The sequence below is a fragment of the Leucopleurus acutus genome (genome assembly GCF_964270905.1).
Source record: "Leucopleurus acutus genome assembly, chromosome: 15".
NCBI lineage: Eukaryota > Metazoa > Chordata > Mammalia > Artiodactyla > Delphinidae > Leucopleurus > Leucopleurus acutus.
Window position 1 is genome coordinate 15,344,784 of NC_139157.1, and position 21,753 is coordinate 15,366,536.

General features: G+C 43.4%; 1 protein-coding gene across 1 annotated transcript in view; it reads right to left on the reverse strand.

Moving 5' to 3' along the window:
• The window catches only part of PLEKHG1 (pleckstrin homology and RhoGEF domain containing G1), a 223,496-nt gene that overhangs the window by 89,478 nt on the left and 112,265 nt on the right, over positions 1 to 21,753 (reverse strand). The window contains exon 3 of the mRNA XM_082855515.1: positions 333 to 841. Coding sequence (XP_082711641.1) covers positions 333 to 740 — 408 coding nt within the window. The 5' untranslated portion in view covers positions 741 to 841. The remainder of the gene's footprint in view (positions 1 to 332; positions 842 to 21,753) is intronic.

Sequence of the window (21,753 nt, forward strand, 5' to 3'; positions counted from 1 at the left end):
CACACCTGACACCTGCAAGTCAGGAAGCCTCCATCCTCTGTCTGCTCCACGTTCTGCCAGAGACTCTCAGACCTTTGGGGCAGGATTCACTAACACAACACACCGGTGTATGCACTGGTATCATTCTTACTCCTAGCGTGTAATCAATTCGTGAATGCAAATATTAAGAGGATCTTAACACAGACAGGATGGCCCTAGGGTTTCTCTTAAGTTATGATCTGTTTAAACATTCACACCACTCTTGCATCTTAGAAGACACCTGGCTTTGCTCTTTATTTTGCGAACAGGTTGGTCCTGCAGGACAAACTTTAAAAGCCGACAATTTGCCTTACCTCTACGATGCTTTTTAAATCTTGCACGTAAGTCCTTTCGGTCTCCAGAATCTCCTGCACAACTCTGTCCACATAGAGCAGCTTGGGGCTGGTGGCTGATTCTGCCCCCGTTTTGGTCGCCCCGTTGGTGTCCACTCTGTGCTGGGCCCAGGGCTGCCTCTCACTGCCCTGGTCCGTGTTCTGTTGCGCGGCTGCACCGTCCCTCGGCAGCTCGCTGCTGGAAAACGGCCTGGCTGGCATCAGCTCCAGCTTTATGGCCCCTGCTTCCTTATCCTGGGGAAACAAGCCCAAGTGGCTGTTTGAAACTAAGGTCATTCTGCTGCCAAAGGAACCATGGCTGTCCCGGGAGGAGGCCGAGGACGACGTGGAACCAAAGCTGACCGGGCGGTCGCTGTCGGAAAGCTCCATGGCTTTCAGTTGTTGGGAGCAGCGGGAGGGCCTGGCTGTGGTTTTGGGATCTGGAGCTTGTGTTACAGCTGATGACACATCAAGACGCAACTGGTGCACATCTATACGCACGAGAAAAATAAATAAGGAAAAGGACAAGATAAGCAAGGTAGGCAAGTATTTTAAAATTATATTAAACAGAAAGTTTAAAGACGGTTAAAACCTAGCTCAATCTACACAGTCAAAAGCAAAAAGGTAGCAAGTTAGTCATAGACGGAAATGTAAGGATACCCATGGGACGCTGAGCTGCAGAGTTGGAGTTTCTAAAGCATCACATGGAAATGCATCAGAATCAGAGTCTCCGGCACTACCTCGGACCTACTGACCGTCAGTCTGTGTTTTACCAAGACGCCAATGCCGTGTGCGCACACTTTAAAGTTTGAGAAGCACTGCATCCACGGCCTCAAAGTGTGAGCACCTGGGATGACTAATAGAGCAGATTAGTCCAGATCTACTAAATCAAGGCTCAGGGCTCAGGGCACCAGGAATCTAGAGCTTTAACAAGCACCACAGGTGATGCTTCTGTATTTAAAACACATCCTACGTGATTCTTACGGTCTTTTGAGAAGCACTGTTTTAGATTTTAAGTATTCCACTATAATTCCACAAAATTTTAAGCTACCAACCTGGAAGCACCACTACTTGACTTAACGACACTGACAATTTTACACTTTACTTGTACACAGCATTAAAGAAAGTGTCACATGGACAATAATTTTCTAATGCTGGGTAAGAAAACCCAAAATATTGAGACTCACATCCCCGTTAAGACTTAACCGTCCCATCAGAACATTTCTCCAAATCTCTTCTTGAAAGCTGGCATTCCATTTGCGGTATACATGGAGTTACGCTGTTACAGAGTGTATTTGATGAACTACACGTTCTGCACGTAGAGTTCAATAACATGACAGTGTGACCATGCAATTAAATAACAGCACTTAAATCTTGGGTCCAAAAAAGACCTTTCATGGACTTTAAACTTGCAGAAGCTATTTTGGTGAAACACACAGAGTTCCAATCTTCTTCATTTGAAAGGCAGGAGCCACACTGTATGCCCCTAGCAATGCTATCCCAGGTTTACAGAAACAAAATGCCTCGCAATAAAGAGAGTGATTAGTGAAGAAATTTGTTTCATTTCAAAATCTACCAAAATCCATGTTTATAGGTCTTGTTAGAAAAATAAGAGAGTGAAACTTAGGTATGGAAGGTTATAATAAGACAAATACAATAACAAGAATATAGACTAATGATCGTCTTTTCAAAAGGAACATGAATTTGGTTTGACTCGATAATAAAGATCATCAAACAGCTGGTACCAATATTTCCAAAATAAAAAAGAACCCATCAAGTCTATATCCTTCAACATCCAGACTTTTTCTAGATAGTTTATATCCATGGTAAATATTTGTGCGAGATTATACTGCAATTATTAAAATTATGAATATCAAGTAAAGGAACTAATGGGTCAACAAGAAGGAACGGTAAGAAACGTGCAGAAAAGCAGTAAATTACCAGTATAACCACTACCACGTGGTATATTTGCCCCCAATTTTTAAAGCTTTTTGCAATATTCTTTCTGCTTGCTCCATAACAGCTTTATGGCCTATCAAACATGGATCGGTTATAGTAGTTAACATGCACCTGTGCTGAAAATCCAGCTCCAGCTTGAGTGCTGGAAGAATCCAAGCAGCAGCCGGGCACTTAGGTATGTTTGCAGCAAAGGATGCTTACCCATGTCTTGGATTGGTGTTAAGAAAGTCCTGGGCAGTTCAGATTAGGAGCAGACACACCATGGCATCCATCACAACCATAAGCATGAGGTTGATGTCACTTTCAGGAATGGGCACTAACTTATATAAGTATATAAGGGTTCTTTAAGGTCCCAATGGGCGAATGAGGCTATGAATTAGGACCAAGCATAAGTTGGATGTACTACTCTATATGAAAGAGCATCTGGAAAGGTCTAGATCATCTATTCCCCATAGATTTGGAATAACTGGTCTCCAGGACAACTTCTGATTTTCCGACCGGATGAGAATCAACCTTCTCTCCAGTAGAGAAAACCATATTTGACAGTAACATCACTCTTGGCAAATATTATCAGGGTGGTGAAAAATGAACACAACAGAGAGACTCATTTCTTTCCTTACTTTCACTCCAAGTTAGCCAGCCAATATTGGGACCAAGGGATTAAAGAGGCACAAATAATTACCAGATGTTTTAGAGGAGTCCATGTTGGGCTGCTAGGGCTGCTAGTGCCTTTTATACTTTCAAAGGCTGGAGAGGGTGGGATATGATACTCGGGTCAACAGGGATCCCTTCATGGGTGAATCTTATATACCAGCATCAGTTGGACCTGGTTCCAAGGAAGGCTTCATATGTCCCAATACCAGGCCTTGTGCTCTAGGCCACTGGACCAGCCCATTCAGAGTGCAAACTGAATAGAATAAAATAGAATATTTGTGATATTTGGTATCTCTAGTATTTAGCCAACTTGGGGTTTTCTGCCCCAAATTAAATACTTTCCAAAACTGCCAATGACAGAAGTGAAACATTTAAATCTAGGTCATATAATGGCATATAATAGGGGACTGCATTTGTTAATGGATAACATTTTTTATGTTGATTATATAATTATAGTTTTCTCACATAAGGAAATGTACCTCATAAAAACTGTCTAGTCTTGTTCTCACCTCCTTCAAAATAATTTAAGATTTCCACTCTGTCTGGCCTATTCCTCCTAATACAATTCATCAATTATTAATATTTATCTCTAGAGCTGCACTTTTCAACACAGTAGCCAGTAGCCATATGTCACTACTGAGCACTTGAAATGCACCTCATCCAAACTGAGATGTGCTCTAAGTGCAAAACATACGCCAGCTTCCAAAGATGCGGCATGAAACAGATAAGCGTAAAATACTTAACTAATAATTTTTATATTAATTATATGTTGAAATCATTATATGTTGAAATCATACTTTGGAATAGTGGGTTAAATAAAAGATCTTCTTAAAATTATTTTCACTGGTTTCATCTTACCTTTTAAAATGTGGCTACTAGAAAATTACAAAATATATACGTGTGTTGCATTGTATTTCAGTTGGACAATGCTGATCTAGAAATCTTCTAGATAATTATATTATTCTGTAAGATTTAAACTTACTTCCTTATCAATCTTTATTCCAATAATAGTGAATGAAGAGGTAAATACAATTTGAAGTTTATCTTTTTGTACTCCATTCATTAATATACAATATTGTTATGAGTTAGTGAAGATAGAATTGGGAGACAAGGGCTGTGTACTGGATATTGGGGTAGCTGGTTCCCCATGATAAACTGAAACACGAGAAAGAAAACTGTAGAGCAAGAAAGCTTTATCCGGGACTCCTCTGGTGGCGCAGTGGTTGAGAATCCGCCTGCCAACGCAGGGGACACAGGTTTGAGCCCTGGTCCCGGAAGATCCCACATGCCGCAGAGCAACTAAGCCCGTGCGCCACAACTACTGAGCCTGCACTCCAGAGCCTGCGAGCCAAACTACTGAGCCCTCGTGCCACAGCTGTGCTAGAGCCTCCATGCCTAGCGTCTGTGCTCCACAACAAGAGAAGCCACTGCAATGAGAAGCCCGTGCACCGCAATGCAGAGTAGCCCCCGCTGGCCACAAGTGGAGAAGGCCCATGCACAGCAATGAAGACCCAACGCAGCCAAAAATAAATAAATAAATGAATTTAAAAAAAAAAAAAAAGAAAGCTTTATCCTCCCCTTGAGTGAAAGGTGTTGGTGATTGTGTTAACATTTGGGTAACTTGCTGCTTTGCTTTGCTCTCCCTCTCAAAGCCTCTCTCTTTTTCTTACCAGATCTCAAACACAGGACTAATAATACAGCAACTTCTGAGAACTTGCCAATCATTGCTAGTGGCCCATGTTAGTGGATCTTTCGACCATGAATACCCTAAAGTAAGCTGATTTTCCCGCCTTGAGGGTCTTGGTCCTTCTGACCCTTGGTAAACCTGGACGTGGTGGTGGCGGAAGCACGTGTAGAGGGGCCTTGATGCTTACAACTAGGAGTACTATAGCTTAAAAGCCTTCAAAATAAACACATTCCCTCTTGTCCCATTCTCAAGAAAAAGAACAATGTGGCTGTGTGGCTCCCACGCAGATAACTTCCACACATCCTATTTCATCACAAGCCTCCCTAATTTTTTTCTCGGCAAAAGAGCTTGAATTCCTTGGCTTTTCTTTGTTTGCTCTTCAAACGTCCACTATTTTAATTGCCCTCCTTTGGAATGTCACTGTCAGAATCAAAAGTAGCACTTCTTGGCTCTAACTTGCCTCTGAGGCTGATTTAGGGGTGAAGCAGAACTTTCATTGGCAGGAGAAGTCCATGCTTCTCTGACCACGTTTACAAGTTGAAGGGGAGACTGATGGGGCCACAGCCGACCACACCCTGTCACAACCCCCAAGGAGAGCTTTACAGTGCAAGGCAAAACTATATGCACAGGACTTCCCTGGTGGTGCAGTGGTTAAGAATCCGCCTGCCAATGCAGGGGACATGGGTTCGAGCCCTGGTCTGGGAAGATCCCACATGCTGCAGAGCAACTAAGTCCATGTGTCACAACTACTGAGCCTGCACTCTAGAGCCCAAGAGCCACAACTACTGAGCCCACGTGCCACAACTACTGAAGCCTGCGTGCCTAGACCTTGTGCTCCGCAGCACGAGAAGCCCGTGCACCACAATGAAGAGTAGCCCCCACTCGCTGCAACTAGAGAAAGCCCGCGTGCAGCAACGAAGACCCCATGCAGCCAAAAATAGATGAATGAATGAATGAATGAATGAATGAATTAAAAACTATATGCACAGCTGGGAGGAGGAGTGATCAGGATTTCCAAATTCTGCTCATTGCTACTCTAGACTTCAAATACCTAATTGGAGTTCCTTGGCAGGACAGTCATGGACATCAAGAGAATGTATAGTGCGCAGGACCAGTGAATAACTAAAATTATGTAGTTCCTTATTACACTCTCTGTGAAGAGGAGGAAATAGAGGGACTAAAGTATAAGCAAGAAGTTATTCTATCAGCCAGCAAAGTTCACTTTGAGTCTTTGGTAGAGCCTCAAAGTTGTAAACTGACTTGATGATTCAAAAAACAAACAAACTTTTGAGTCAAAGTTATAAAGATATTCATTTATATATTTCAAAGACAACACCAACTATTTGAGGAGTTCTCCTCTACACATCTCTGGGTTAATAGTGAAGGGCTCAGTAGATAAAAGCTACCAGATAACAACCTCTTCGTTTTCTAAAATACCAACATGATTCTGGTATTAATGGTAAGTCCAAGGCTACAATTACATGTTTTTGCTCAGAGTGTTCAATCCAAGGAACATGATTTTCATTTTTATTTGTAGCTGTTTGGTAATGAAGAAGTAAAAAAATCTTCTTACCATGTTAATTTCTTAGTTTTGACCAGTGTACTCTGGTAATGCAAGATGTTAACACTGGGGGAAGCTGGATGAAGGGCATACGGAAACACTTAACTATTTGGCAAATTTTCTGTAAATTAAAAAATTTTCCAAAATAAATAATTTTAAAAAGTCTTGTTACCATTGAAGAGTCAGTAAAGCAAAAATCTGGACAAGAAGATCAAGGATAGGAAAAGCTGCTTTGCAAAAATGCTTTTGTTCAAACAAGAGGTGAGGGGTTGAAAGAGAATCAAAGATTTCTTTGGGCTGTAAAGTCTGATACTAAATATTCAGATTATTTACTAACTGGTTCCTATCCAGTCAGTGAAAACTAAGAGGTACAACGGCTCCTGCTGTTGAGTAGGGATTGAGTTAGATAGCCCTAATTAATGCAACTAACATATTAGCTAAATTGCCTTAGCTAAGGTGGTGACTCCTGAATTTCTATTCAGGTCACAGGCATGTCGGTTTGGTTAGAAGAGGACCTAAAGGAATTCCCTTAAGTCTCTTCATGTAAATACAGTTTTTTTACTTTTACTATCTGCTTTTTGGAGGTGATTTGGTGTGGGAGGTGAAGGAGATTATGGGGTGGGGTTAAAGCTACTCTGTGGGTTGCTATCACTTTCAGGGGGATGGGTAGTTGTCCACCAAAACCCACCCCCCCTTCTTCTTTAGTGAATAGAGTTTCAGCTGAGCACACTTCCCAGCCTCCTGTCATTAGATGTGGCCATGTGGTCAAGTTCACCTGTGGGAAAGATATATGTCCCTCTGGGGGTCCACTTTTCAAGCATCAGACACTGGTCCTCCACGTTCTTCTCCCTTCCCACAGGGACCCAGATGTGGCAGGGATCTTTGCCTGAGCCATGAACATGACACCAATGCCCTCAGTATGGCAGAGCACGAAGACAGAAGGGCCTTGCAATAACTGGGTCTGGATGTGCCCTGAGCCACCCCATTAAAACGTCTGGTTATCCTGAAACTGATGTGCTGTGGAGAAACCATGTGGTGAGACCCCATTGATATGCAGAGAGAAGCTGAAGGGATGCTGGCTGACCTGGCCCCTGCTGTCTGAGAGTTTCCAGCTCAGGCACCAGATGTGTGAGAGAGCAGCCTCTAAGATGACCCCAGCCCTGTCATGTCTGACTGCAGCACGGGGAGACTCTGAACCATACCCACCTCGAAGAGCCTCTCCTGAACTCCCGACTCACAGAAACCTTGAGAGATTAGAAATGATGGTTGTTGTTCCACACCACTAGGCTCTGACGTGATTTGTAACGCAACGAGAGATAACCGGAACAACCTCTGTTATAACAGATCCGCCTTACCATGATGTGCCAGAGCTTTAACTCTGTCAAAATTATCCTGAAAAAACAAAGCAAAACACACGCCCCTTCCCCCTCACACAGAGCCTCGCAGTTCATTCACATGTGTCATTACCTTTAGAACATTTTGTAGATGGGAAAAAAGATAGAGAGGTTAGGTAACATCACGCTCAAACCTGAACAGTGAATCAGAGACTATGGTTTCTGATTTCTAGTCCATTATTTCTTATACTTGGCTATAGATTCATACAAGAGGGCAGAAAAAGAGCTTAGAGATTAGGAAATGAAGCACTAAACATAAGCTACTTGTATTAAGTGCATGATACCAATGTGCCAATAGCGTGTGTGTGTGGGAAGGAATGAGTATGTGCCCACCTGTGTGTGCAGAAAGAGCTCAGAGGACCAGCCAGAAATCAAGTTATGACATAACAGTTTCTCCTTCAGGGGATTTGCATTTCTGCCCTGGCTCTGTACCATGGAGGTTTGTATTGTGATCTTTGAGTCTCTGGTTTCCTCACGCATAAGTGAGGCAGCTGGACTAGATGACTTTCCCGGGCCATCCAACAGTGGGGAGGCAGCTCCTAATCTGAAATCAACACCAAGTCACTGGCTACCACATCTGCATGGCCCATTCCTAGCTGGGATCACAGGACAAGCAGTAACCACAAAATAGCAATTTTCTTCTCTATTCTCCTAACGCCAGGTCTTAGATGATGAAATGTATATCACTGACTTTGCCAAAGGCTAAAAACCCTCTATTTTTAATTCAGATTAAATCATAATCTATGCTCCAGCTTCCTTCCTGTTCGTGTGGAAATTTCAGTCTCAAGGCAGTAACGAAACAATGATAGCTACATACACAGGCTCCATCTGCATTGAGCACACTCAGTTCCAAAAACATCTCTGCGCATTTCAGAGGGAGGATTAGGCTAAACAACATTTCTTAAAGAAAAAGGAGGAGGAGGAAGAGGAGAAATCCAAATAACTAACACTAACACTAGTAATAGCACTCTGAGAAAGTAAACCATCCATAAAGTACACTAAACATTTTCTCAGAGAAAAAAAGAGGAGGAAGAGAATTCAGTGTCTAACAATAGAGATCTGAGTGAATAAATCCATCTAGCAAGTACAATATACAACTATCAAATGTCATGCCCTTTCAAATCCTTAAGTGTGTAGAAAATGGTCATAATTACAGCTGAGTAATATGGGTGGTTTACAAAATATAGGTACAAGGTGATCCCAATTTTGAATTTAAAATATTACTTATTTATTATCCACATGAGAAAAAGATTGAGAGGATATAGAATAAAATACTGACACTGGTTTTACCAAATAGGAGAATGGATGATTTTTCTTTTGATATTTATCTGTAAATATCACTTTTCCTCAATAAGTGTATCACTTTGATAATCTGAAAAAGCTATTTAAAGAAATTAAAAATCACAACCTTGGCTGGTATCAAATATTTAAATATTTTAAATTAAAATAATTGATTTTATGTTCAATATGATTAATGAAAAGGAATGCCAAATATATACATCTTCTCTAAAATATATTAGTAACGCTAAATTAAAATAATTTAAAAATAACCAAAAAAAGATTCTAATGTGCAACAGCATTGACTACAATCCATGCCCTTTTCTCTCCAATTATTCCTGCTAACAAAAGGATTTCTTACCAATAAACACTCAACGTGGAAACTGCATTTACTTAGTCAACTTTGGTTACCACCAGACTCAGGCTGAGTTTCATCACTACAGTTGCTAAGCATAAAATTTGCAAACATTGATTTTGTCCCCCCCCCCCCCCCCCCCCGCTTAACCTGCATGAACCTCATAAAGGAAGCACATGAAAGTACTCAGCAGTCGCTGCACGAACACTTAGGGTTTTAGTTTTCTCCCCAGCGTCACCAACATCAGCTCTCTAATTTCAACCTAACTTTAAGGGGAGAGCAAATCCAAACCAAAACAAGGCAAACACCCTTGAAGGCAGACTGCAGTTCAGATGGAGGAAAAAAAATCACCTTCTAGACTAATTCCATTGTTGGAGAACTCTTTTCAGTACCTCGCGTTCATAACAGAACAGTTGTAATATATGCAAGCAAGCTGCTGGCCCTGCGCAGTGTGGTGGAGAAAACCCCTGCGACGGTTTCTCACCAAGGCTTGACGGGTTCCGCTGCTCCAGGGGGAAGGACCGAGGGTGTGGGGCATGGGTTCCGCGGGCACATCCACATTTGCACCTACCTGGGCTCTACCCAGGCTGAGCCGCATTGTCTGCCTTCAGCTGATGCAGTGACCTCACTGGGAGCTCAGTCAGGTAAAACCAGAAGCCTTTACTAGTCTGTGCAGCTCCTTCCGTAGAAATATTGCATGAGTCAGCTTTTATCTCTCAAAACCCAACACACAAAGGCTTTACAAAAACCTGATTGGCAACTTTCTCCCTGCCTTTTTCCCCCTGGTGTGCAGACCACAGACTTCAGCATCACTAAGAGCCTTAAATGAAACATGACATCATTCAGCTGAGAAACAGGACAATAGACACCACTGTGGGTAACTTGAAAATGCACACTTCGCTGAGCAACACCCTGCGACTGCCATTCTTTTGTGAACATCAAATACAACCCACACTCGCCTATAGCTGCTTGGGCTCTACCTTCCTGGCTCTGGCCACGGTTCTCATTAAACTCCACAAAAGCGGCAAGGTCTCAGAGCTCTCATATTTTCAAGTTCACTTCTCGAACTTTGTCTGTTTCAAAGGAAAGGGACACATCTTTTGCATAAGTTTTAAAGTGAAGTTTGGGGGTGGGGTGGAGAATAACACACAGTTGAAGGAAGTTTGAATCCTTAGTTTCCCTTAACGAGACAATTAATACAGTTTTAAGTATGTGAAGTTACACAAGAATACATTTAAGCTTGAGTATTTTAAAAACATTATTGAAAAATCTATCTGAAGACAAATACCTAAAATGTAAACTTAAGGCATTTCTTAGGAAAACAGTTTAGTTCTGTGACTTTATATTCATAAATACTAAGTAGTGGGCTTCCCTGGTGGTGCAGTGTTTAAGAACCCACCTGACAGTGCAGGGGACATGGGTTCGAGCCCTGGTCCCAGAAGATCCCACATGCCGTGGAGCAACTAAGCCCGTGCACCACAACTACTGAGCCCGCGTGCCACAACTACTGAAGCCCACTTGCTTAGGGCCCGTGCTCCACAACGAGAGAAGCCACCGCAATGAGAAGCCCGAGCACCGCAACGAAGAGCAGTCCCCGCTCGCCACAACTAGAGAAAGCCGGCACACAGCAACGAAGACCCAATGCAGCCAAAAATAAATAATAAATAAATTAATTAATTAAAAAAATACTAAGTAGTAAAGACAGAATGATCTTACTCCCCCACTTTGGTAGGAGAGACCTTCGAATTATACTGGGTTTCCATTTCCCTAAGGCTACCTGTCCTTCTTAAAATGCTATATCTATTTTTATATCAAGATTGAAAAGGTTCTTATTTGAGAAAGATATTGAGTTCTTCAGATGAAGGACTTCAGGAGTACAAAAATATTCTTGAAAACTGATACCACTGCACCATGGAGCTAAAACTCAAAGTATGGGGCTTCCCTGGTGGCGCAGTGGTTGAGAGTCCGTCTGCCGATGCAGGGGACGCTGGTTCGTGCCCCGGTCCGGGAGGATCCCACATGCCGCGGAGCGGCTGCGCCCGTGAGCCATGGCCGCTGAGCCTGAGTGTCCGGAGCCTGTGCTTTGCAGCGCGAGAGGCCACGACAGTGAGAGGCCCGCGTACCACAAAACAAAACAAAACAAAACAAAAGTAAACCAGAAACTCAAAGTATGGACTATGCCCATGTGTAGACACCTAAAAGTAAACTATTTCAGAGGATCAAAATCCTTTAAATAGAAGTTCCGTTTAAAGCGTTCACTGGTGGTTATGGAAAATAACATTAGCCGATCATCTTTAATACAGCTATTTCTATCATGCCTATTAAGTGATTTTAAACTAACAACATAATAGGATAATTTGTTTTAATGCCTATTTCCTTTCAAATAAGGCTGAACATATGCGAGACTACATCAGTGGGCCATTACGGTGGAAATTTATCAATCAGTTCAGAAGACAACTTGTTTCTCCCCCACAAAACTCACCAGTTTGATGGAAATCACTAAATCACAGATGCTGAAAAGGTAGGCAGAGAGGAAGGGCCCTCCCTGGGCTGTGGGGACTCTCTTTGTCCTCTATTCTGTCCTCCGTAGTGATCTCTCTTGCCCTCCGAAATGACGCCCCCCAGACCCGTGTCCAAGTCCCCCATTTCTGCTGAACTAAGAGTCAGGTCAAATCTTACGAGCCCCATCTAATCTTCCACAACCACTCCAGCCCACTGCTCTTTCCATTTGTTAAACGACTGTTTATTGCACTTAGAGTAAGTGTCACGTGGTCTTATATTTATTTTCTAATTGTCTCTGTCCTACCCTGGATTATTAGCTTGGGGAGCAGGGACCCTTCCGATGCTGTAGGTTTGCTATGCATGTGGAAGACGCACAGATCTAAAACTCTGTGATGGGCTGGTACCTACAGAGGCCCTTGGCTTCTTTATTTTGGCCGCGCCACGCAGCATGTGCGGATTCCTGATCTCAGGAATCAAACCCGCGCCCCTTGCAGTGGAAGCGTTGAGTCTTAACCACTGGACTGCCAGGGAATTCCCTCTTGGCTTCTTATTGACTCATTTGCTTCCTGTGCATATCTGCAGATGACAAGTTAACTCCTTTATCTTCCAATAAAATTTTATTGTACTTGGATTTTTTGTGTGTGTGTGGCCAAGAAACGTATTTTTAAAAAGCCATTTCTGAGAGATGCTGTGTACGTTACAATGATTTAAAGTATACAGGAGGATGTGTGTAGGCTATTTGCAAATACTACGCTGTTTTATAGAAGAGACGAGCATCAGGTAGATTTTGTTGCTGAATGAGTTAACAGATGAGTAGTGCACAGGGCCTAGGAGGGATGATACAGACACAGAGGAGCAGAGAGGAAAGGAAAGGGAGGAGGAAGTTACATCTCTTGAGCAACTTTCAAGGTTCTTTCCCACCAGAGAGCAGGGCAGCTCCTCAGTGTCTCCTTCAGGCCTCTCATCGCCCCACCTCAGCTCTGATGGCTTTGCTCTCCAGGCCCTCCCATCTCACCCCACACATGGGTTACCCTGGGCGATCAGCAGGTCTTGCAGGTGCCCTGCCGTCTTGCTACTGGACTTTCGTGCATGCAGCAAAATCCATCCCAGGACATGTGAAAGGAACAAATACTAGTGCCGCTCCTGGCTGCATATTTTATTTGCCAATATTAACGGGAGGTGAAAAGATTGTTTTTGCTCAGCAAAATCTCTTTTTCAATGATAGTGAGATTGGCCACAGATAAATGCACATGTATGCCTTGTTGGGTGGAAAAGACACTCTCACTGGAACGCAGCTCTTGTTAATTCCCTCACGACACTGGTTACAGGAAGCACAGGAGCTATTCACAGTATCCTTGCCAGGAGTGGGAGACCCAGGGGTGAAAGAGCAGCACCCACAGGACATGCCTGCAGCCAGCAGGACACAAACCAGCCGTCGAGTCAACTGCAGGCCAGTCGTGTGGCCTAACTGGAGGGAGACCAGAAAGCCCTGCCATTGACAAAATCCCTTCCCGGGAATCTGCCACAGGGCCTGCAAGTCCACTGTGAGAAACCAGTTCTTTTTGGTTTAAGGTAAAAGTCGTCAGTTAAAACGCTAATATCCCCTGGGAAGGGTTATGGAGTCACTGCCACAGTGGTGTCGTCCGCCTGAGTCTCCTTCTGAGGGTCCACAGGGGTGCTTAGGAAGGAGGTGGGAATGGGGTTGTGTGGCAGGGCTGTGAGGTTGCGGAGAGAAGCACAGACAACACGCAGCTCTGGGGGCTTAGCGCGGTCTGACCTAACAGACAGACTTGGCTGACTCTGCAGCTAGGCAACAGCTCCAGGCAGCTGGGCAACGAAGGATGAAAGAATGGCCCGGGGAAAGGAAGGAGGGCAAAGGCATGCATACATTTTTCAGATTCAAGGAAAGATTTTGCTTTATACCATCCAGGTAAGGCAGATTTAGACAATCATCTTACATTTTCAGATGCAAAGGTGCTAGAAGTTATAAGGGGTATTCAACTAATATTTTATATACGGAGCATAACAATTTAAAGGCCGGAGCGGCGGGGTCGGGGGAGGGACCTGTTTATTTTGTGGTTTAGGACATTGCCGCTGTGACACATTTCCCAATACAAATGGTAAAACCAACTGTTTTCTAATGCACGGGCCACTGACAAAACACTTTTTGTTTTGTCTGTTAAGAACATTTTTCTTTGAAAGAAAAGAGCATGAGATTACATTTTCTAAGCGCATGCCACAGAATAAAAGTAAACATTAAAGTGAGTTGCATGCCAGGAGGTGTCACACATCCCACTGTCCCATTGATGTCCCTTAGGAGGACACGGTGACCTTCCTCCTGAAAGTGAGATATCATGTACTAACACCCATCTGCACTGCAGTTTTTGTTTATTAAAAATCTCTATACACTATTCCAGACTTGTACCCAGAAAATGTCACCAGCTATAAACTGCCTTGCTATTGTTATATAAACCAAACCATATACTTTGCTAAACAAACAAAAGAGCTAATCTGTTTTTTTCTTTCTCAAAGACTATTTTCAAAGTGAAATAATTTTAATGATAAGCGACTTTGTCTTCACAAATTTAAGGAGTGTTTACTCTCAGCAAAAGACATAGGTTTAAGGCAGACACAAGCCCTCAAGTCTAGGAGATAGTAAATGAAAGGAGTATTATTTTTTGTTAGTCCTGGGGTATTGAATCTAACAGAGGAAACCAAACAGTAAATAATCAATAGTTACCAGTATACAAATTATCCAACTGAAAATTTAATTCCTCACATCCCCCATTGCATGAAAATGTCAGTATTGAGGCATCATGGTGAGAACTTTAGAAAACAAACCCACAAATTCACAACACTTTTTCACGGCTCACCCTTACCTTGACATTCAAGTCACGATTTAACCTCTCCATCATATACCATTCTTCCATGAAAACCACTGAGATGGGCTGGAAGGGCACACATCCTGGGGACTCTAAAATTGTGCTGTTTCAGGAGGTCCTCCGTGGGCTCACTCTCTCTCTGTGATAGTCGTTAGCTCTGTTTTTCATGATGTTTTTTTATTAGGATATTTTGGTCTTCACAGTCCAGAGTCAATGAAATCAAGTCTTAGTTATTTCTGAACTGAACAATTTTTAGACAGCAAGCAAGCAATATGTTACAAATAGTCTTTTGCTTTCAATACTAGATCAGTCCCATCTTTAAGGACACCATGGGAGGACTCGCTGTGCTGAAAGCACAATGAGCTAATTATCCCTCTAAGAATGCAGTCTGTTTCCAGACACATTTTTCTCCAGGAGATAACACACATCTAATCCATTCATAACTAAAGGCATTCAACACAATCTATACTTTGGAAAACACTCTTTAAAAAAATGTACTTGAACTTGTAGAAGGGGCTTGGAGACTCTTTTGAAATCCTGCAGCAGTATTTTCCGAAATAATCATTAAAACAAGAATCTATTATAGTTTCAGGGTGACAACCATGGAGGTTCCTAACCCTTATGCCAGCTTGCAAAACCATTTCACATCCTGGCAGGGGAGAGAGACAGCCCCCTTGGCCAGCCTTTTCCCCACAGCTCCGAGAGGATGGAGCGATGGGGTGGGCTCAGCTCGACCTCTCCAGCCGCATCCCCATCCTGTAGATTCCGAGATGGTGGGTTCAGAGAGACCGTTATCAAAAGTAGCGGTGGTGAGGATGTAAGCTTGCGGAGGAAACATAGACAAGCCACCCAGAGTGGTTATGAATCAGTCCCTGAACTTGTTCTGAATCTTCCCTCCGGCAACTGCCGTCCTTTAGAATCACCACCATCCGTCTTCTTTCCCCAACCTCAAGGCTACCTTCAATGTCACAGTGGCTGACAGCTGAACCTCCAGGTGTGTGACCTGAGAGCAAATGGATTCATCCCGGGGGGAGGCTGTCTAATTTCTAGAACTGAAGTGGGGTGGTTGGAGCTTCTATGCGTTTGGTCTCCTTGAACTATTCGCAAGGACAACCCCATTCAGGCAGAAATCTGTAAAGGGTCAAATACAGACCCCACTCCAGGAAAGCAGAACTTATTCCTCTCTAAAGGACGTAGTACTTTCTAGGTTTTTTTTTTTCTTTTTTTAAACCAAAGAAGGCAATGAGGTTGCCGCCTTTGTTATGGTATTACAACGGTCTTAAATACCCGTCTGTTGCCATGTGTCCTGGTCTTTGCCTTTGGCACACACAGCAACGACCTGCTGACCTTCTCCCTCCACACCTTCTCTCTACTTTAACTAAGAGCAACCACCCCTAACTCAGCCTTGCTAACCGGGGGCCTAGTTCACAGGCTCCGTGCTGGGCTCAGTGAAGACAGTTGCATGCCAGGAGGTGTCACACATCCCACTGTCCCACTGATGTCCCTGAGGAGGACACGGTGACCTTCTGGAAGCTCCTGTCCAGTGGGACTGCACAAGCATCAGATGCATAATGACAAGCGTGACGAGTGTGACGAAGCAACAGCTCAGATGTAACAAGAACTGTATCCGTAAACATTTGCTCTGTTTTCCTAAACTGTCTCTCCCCCTGTTTTCAAACTGCCCTTCAAGTAATACGGAAAGTGGATAGCAACTTCACACTGACAGTAACATCAAGCTGATTGAAGTTGCCTGCACTTATATTTCCTTTTCAGTCTTAGAGATCGAGCGCTGTTGGACTCACCTTTCATCTTAGGTTTAATTACTTGGTATCCAAGCTGAGAGCCAAACTTGCTGAGAGTTTTTGTGCGTCTAAACACTTGCCTAATTCCCAGTTCCCACAGAGGTACATGAAGTAACTTGTTTATGTTAACAGAACAAAGGAAAGGAAATAGGGCTGTCTGTTAGCCTACAGGGTTAATCTTAATTAGGCCAAGAAACGAGTGGCACCAAGTTTATTTTGGTTTGTTCTGAATTAAAAAATTCCAAGTTCTTTATAAGTAGATGAAAGAAAAAAAGAGAGAAAGAAGGAGAAAAGCCCAAACGTTTATACGAGCTGCAGGAACGGTGGGATGATGGGGGAGTTCCTTCACCACCACTGTGATCTAGTTTCTGCCTTTTCTTTAAGGAACATGTATTATTTGTGCAATTAAAGTAGAAGAAATAAAATAAATAAAATTTAAAAATAAAATTAAAAATTTATGTGAAGGCGATTCCCCACGTGCGGACCCTTCCCCACCCCGTCTTTCTCCACACGCCCTGCTCCCTGCTGGCTGGCTTCCAGTTGGGTTTGGCTCATGGGAGACACCAGAGTTATGAGGCAGCAGGAGAAGGAAGCAGGGGTTTACCTGCCTGCCCCCTGGCTGATGAGGAGTGTGGGGTTCAGCAGTGGCTGCATCCGAGGCAGCCCGGCCTCCATGGTCCCAGCTCTCACTGGGCTCTCCTAACTCCACGGTGTCCCCTTGGCCATCCAGGGTCCCTGTGGTTGTCCCCAGGAATGGTGGTTAAGGCTTCCCGCCATTGCTGCAGTCTCTGGGTGCCACACATTCCTTGCTAGCTCCCACGGCCTCACCACCTTCAGTGAAGTAGCCCCTTCATTAAACTCTCCATTTGAACCAGCCGAGCAAATCCAGTTTCTTGCCTGGTCCCTGGCTGATACAATCTCATAGCGACTTCAGACTCTCTGGTCTGAAAAGCAGACAACAGTTTGACTTCCCAGGCTTAGGCCTCAGGTTTGACCACAGCTTTTCACTGGGTGGTATACTGCCCAATTTTTAGCCCTTTTTTATTTAACTGGCTGCTTCATTCAGCTCAATGAAATAAACAATTAGAACTTATTCTATGCCAGAAACATATTTTGAATTTGATATCTACTGATATATTTGTTAACTCAACAAATATTTATTGAATAGCTAGTACGTGCCAGGCACTATATAAGCACTAAAGATAAAGCAGTGAAGAAAATGGGTGACAGCCCCTACCTTTCTGGAGTTTACTTGTGGGTGGAGGATAGCTGGATTAAATTCCCACAATAACAGTATTTCAATATTGGAAAGATACTTTGAGGTTTTCTAATCTAACTTCCTATCTGGTGTTTGAATAATCACTTACAATAGCTCACCAAGTACGGCCAGTCTCTGCTAGGAGACTGTTAGTTACCAGACATTTGATCCCTGCCCACACTTTGGGCAAGCTAATCTTTATTAGATTTAAAGTAATCTAATCTTTAAAGTCTTGTCTCGCATGGAGCTGAAGTTCTTCAAGGACCACTACAGGAAAACACATTTCAGATCACACCTCACCTCCATTTTGAAGTTCATTAATTATCTGAGATGCTACCAGGTCTCCCATTTATACTTGCCTCTTCATTCAAGTACCTACTGAGTCACCACCCTAAGTGATTCTGGAGGCAGGGTTCAAGGGGGTGGTAGGGGGAGTCGCCCCTAGTGCTGTGGGGAGCATGGGATCGTGCTGAAAAAAGGCACCACTCTCGGACCGCATTCTTCAGGCGTCTCAAGATCTTGCTTTTCTGCAGCTTCTACCAAAATGTTTTCAGAATCTCCACAATCCTCATGCCTACTTACCCCTGTAAAAAACACTGAAAAGATCCCACTTTGGGGAATGTCCTCTGGGAAAGAGATGTTCTCCCCGCTACTCCTACGTCAGATTTTCAGATTCAGCAACAAAAGTCTGTCCTCAGAGGGCACAGAGTGTGGCCAGGGAGACAGACACTGAGCGATCACACGAACAAGTGATTAATTCTACGGGAGATGTGGCCTTTGCAGAGAAGGCACGGGGGGCTGTGAAAACATGTCCAGGGGGACCAGGGCAGGCTTGGGGTGGTCAGGGAAGGTTCCCCGTGGGAAGGGTGTGTGAACTGACATCTGAAGGCTGAGAAGAAGTTAGCTGGGGGAAGCCAGGCAGACAGAAGAGACCACCCAGATCATTTTACTTCCCGAAAGCGCAGATGGCTGGTGTACTTGGCATTTCGCCCATGGTGATCATTCAAGCTAGATTTTTCTCTGGACAATCTTGTTTGCCAATATAATATTGCATACCGCAATTAATAACTACGTTTACTGTAACTCTGCCCCCTTATTAAAGAACCTTCTAGTTTCCTTCTCTACTCTGGGTGACCCACCTTCTAATCTGCACACATCAGCCTCTCTCGTTTGGCATTTTCTTTCTCCCCCTCCAGACACGGGGCAGAGCTGCTTGGGCAGTAACCGTGACTGTTCTTGTGCAACCACTTGGACAGGGCGGCTTATATGGTGTGGTTACAGTAAATCACAACATAAACTTCCCTGCCCAGCGTTTTCATCTAGGTATAATCAGATGAAAAGGAACATCAAAGGAGCCTGAAGAGGAGAAGGACAGAAGGACAGCCTGGAGGAGGGGCCGTTCCACTTTGCTGGTGGTGCCACTACTAGGGGACTTAGGGACTGACTGTGCACACGTGAGCCTTGAGTACTTCCCAGGACCACTTAGTCACCTATCTCAGGACACCCAAAGCCAGGGACAAAATCCTGGTGCCAGTGTGGCTCCAAACATAAGACAACTGCTTAGGAGTCTATGCAAATCAGGACACGACAAAATGTAAACCCCGATGAACAAAGCTGCTCTGAGAATACTAGGGCATTGGATTTTTCACAAGGACGGTTGGTTATCATCCTAGTGATGTCATAGTAAAAACCACCCCCAAAGCTGAACTTATTTTGTTCAATCCAAATCATCATTCAGCGCTTGTAACATGATGCAGGGAAAGGACATAGACCTGGAGCTGGGATGTGTGGAATCACAGTTCCCCTAGACAGTTGGGTCACCTTCGGCAAGTCACTCACCTCTCTGGCTTCCAGATTCCTTCTAGATTAGTAAAGTGAAAACTCTGGAGCCTACGGCATTCAAGAATGCTTTTGCAAACTATTATATAGAGAATGAATAAACAACAAGGTCCTACTGTATAGCACAGGGAACTAAATTCAATACCCTGTAATAAATCATAATGGAAAAGAATAGGAAAAAGAATATATATATGTGTATAACTGAATCACTTCGCTGTACAGCAGAAATTAACACAACATTGTAAATCAACTATACTTCAATATAATAAATTAAAATAAAAAAGAACGCTTTCCAAATCTTCGAATCTAAGATTCCATGGTTTGGGGTGATGTGTCGACACAATGACCCCCTTCTTAACTACACAGTCTCTCTCGAGGCTCTCATATAACTCAAGGATCTTAAATGTGGTCCCCACTATTATAGTTAGAAAACCATGAATTGATACAAAAACCAGGAGCATACGGCCTTTGTATAGGGAAGCTGCTTTAAATTATCTATAATTCCTCATGTGGCAGAAGTTGTGATAAGACACCTTAACCCATCTGACAATGTCTGAAATTGGAATTCAACTCTATTTCCAGGTGTACATCTCAGATTCTGTGTGGGGAGCCAAGGTTGGGGCTGGAGGTGAGAGATCTGATGATAATGAAAGACTTGGTGGTCCTGGGAGAGACTGGGGAAGGAAGTCAGGCCTGATAAATAGAACTCCTGGGGATGCCTGGTGCGACCTGAAGACTCGCCCAGAAGTTGTGATCTGAGGCTGTGCAGGCAGAGTGTGACTTGAAGACTTGTTATTTGTCAACACTGGGTTTAAATTTTTTGAATTGATAAACCAAAGTTTGAAAGTCAGGCCATTTCAAAAATAGCAATGCAAAAAAAATAAAAAGTAAAAATCAGGATATTTCACATATAAATCCAGATTTTTCTGCTTGGGGAGGAGGTGCCAAAAAAAGAACCAATAAGCGCCCGTCACCACTACCCTTATATTCCCACTCAGCAGCAATGGGTGGGGCTAAGCTTGTTCCCTTCACCTTCGCCGTGCACTTTCTAGTTTGCTGCAGGCCTCACCACTCCCTTTATTTATTTATTAACATCTTTATTGGAGTATAACTGCTTTACAATGGTGTGTTAGTTTCTGCTGTATCACAAAGTGAATCAGTTGTACATATACATATGTACCCATATCTCCTCGCTCTTGCGTCTCCCTCCCACCCTCCCTATCCCACCCCTCTAGGTGGTCACAAAGCACCGAGCTGATCTCCCTGTGCTCTGCAGCTGCTTCCCACTAGCTATCTATTTTACATTTGGTAGCACCACTCCCCTTAGTATCACACTCACCTCCATTCACTCTTTTATAGAACCTGCCTGGCTCTGGAGCCTGGAAGTATTTGACTCTGTGTCACACTCATGGACCTTTGGACACTACACTGTGTACTAGGTTAGTAGTTCTAGAACGACCAGATTACTAGAAAATGATGCTGTAAGAAAAATTTATTTCTCTTCAACTTGTAAGTCATATAAAAGTGAAACATGAAGGATTAAAAATATCACTTGTTGTTTGTTACTTTATACAAGATCAGGCAAAAAAATGTACCATAAGACCAAAACCATCTTGGAAAGAATCAGTGAAGGGAGTAAGGGAAAAATGTTTATAGAAGCGGGGTGGGGAGAATGTTAATGGCAGGTCAGGAAATTGGAACTTTTTTTTTTTTAAAGATAACTGAGTTAAATTTGTTTTATTTTATTTTTTGGCCATGCCGAGGCTTGCAGGATCTCAGTTCCCCGACCAGGGATCAAGCCCCTGCCCCCTGCAGTGGAAGCACCGAGTCCTAACCACTGGACAGCCAGGGAAGTCCCTGGAACTGTCTTTACCATTTAACCTCATTAGCTTTTATTTTTGTTTGCCACTCTTACTATTAATTAAAGTCTGTATTCTACTAGTGCTTTCACAAACCTTGAACATATCAATAAATGTTAGAATTTGTGCAGGGTCTCTATGGAGGAATTAAGGTGGACGAAGCAGTCAAGTTGGTAATTCTGCCAAAACAAACACCCAGGTAACTCGGCGTCATAGTTTTTGACATTTAAAAATACTGGGACAGTAAGGCCAAAACCACAGCCCTGGAAGAATGACACCCTGAGTTGTCCAGCAACACTTGAGGGTCCCTTACAAGGACTGAAGTCAGGATTCGTTTTTGATACCCTTCTGAAAGACAAGCCAAGATCAACTA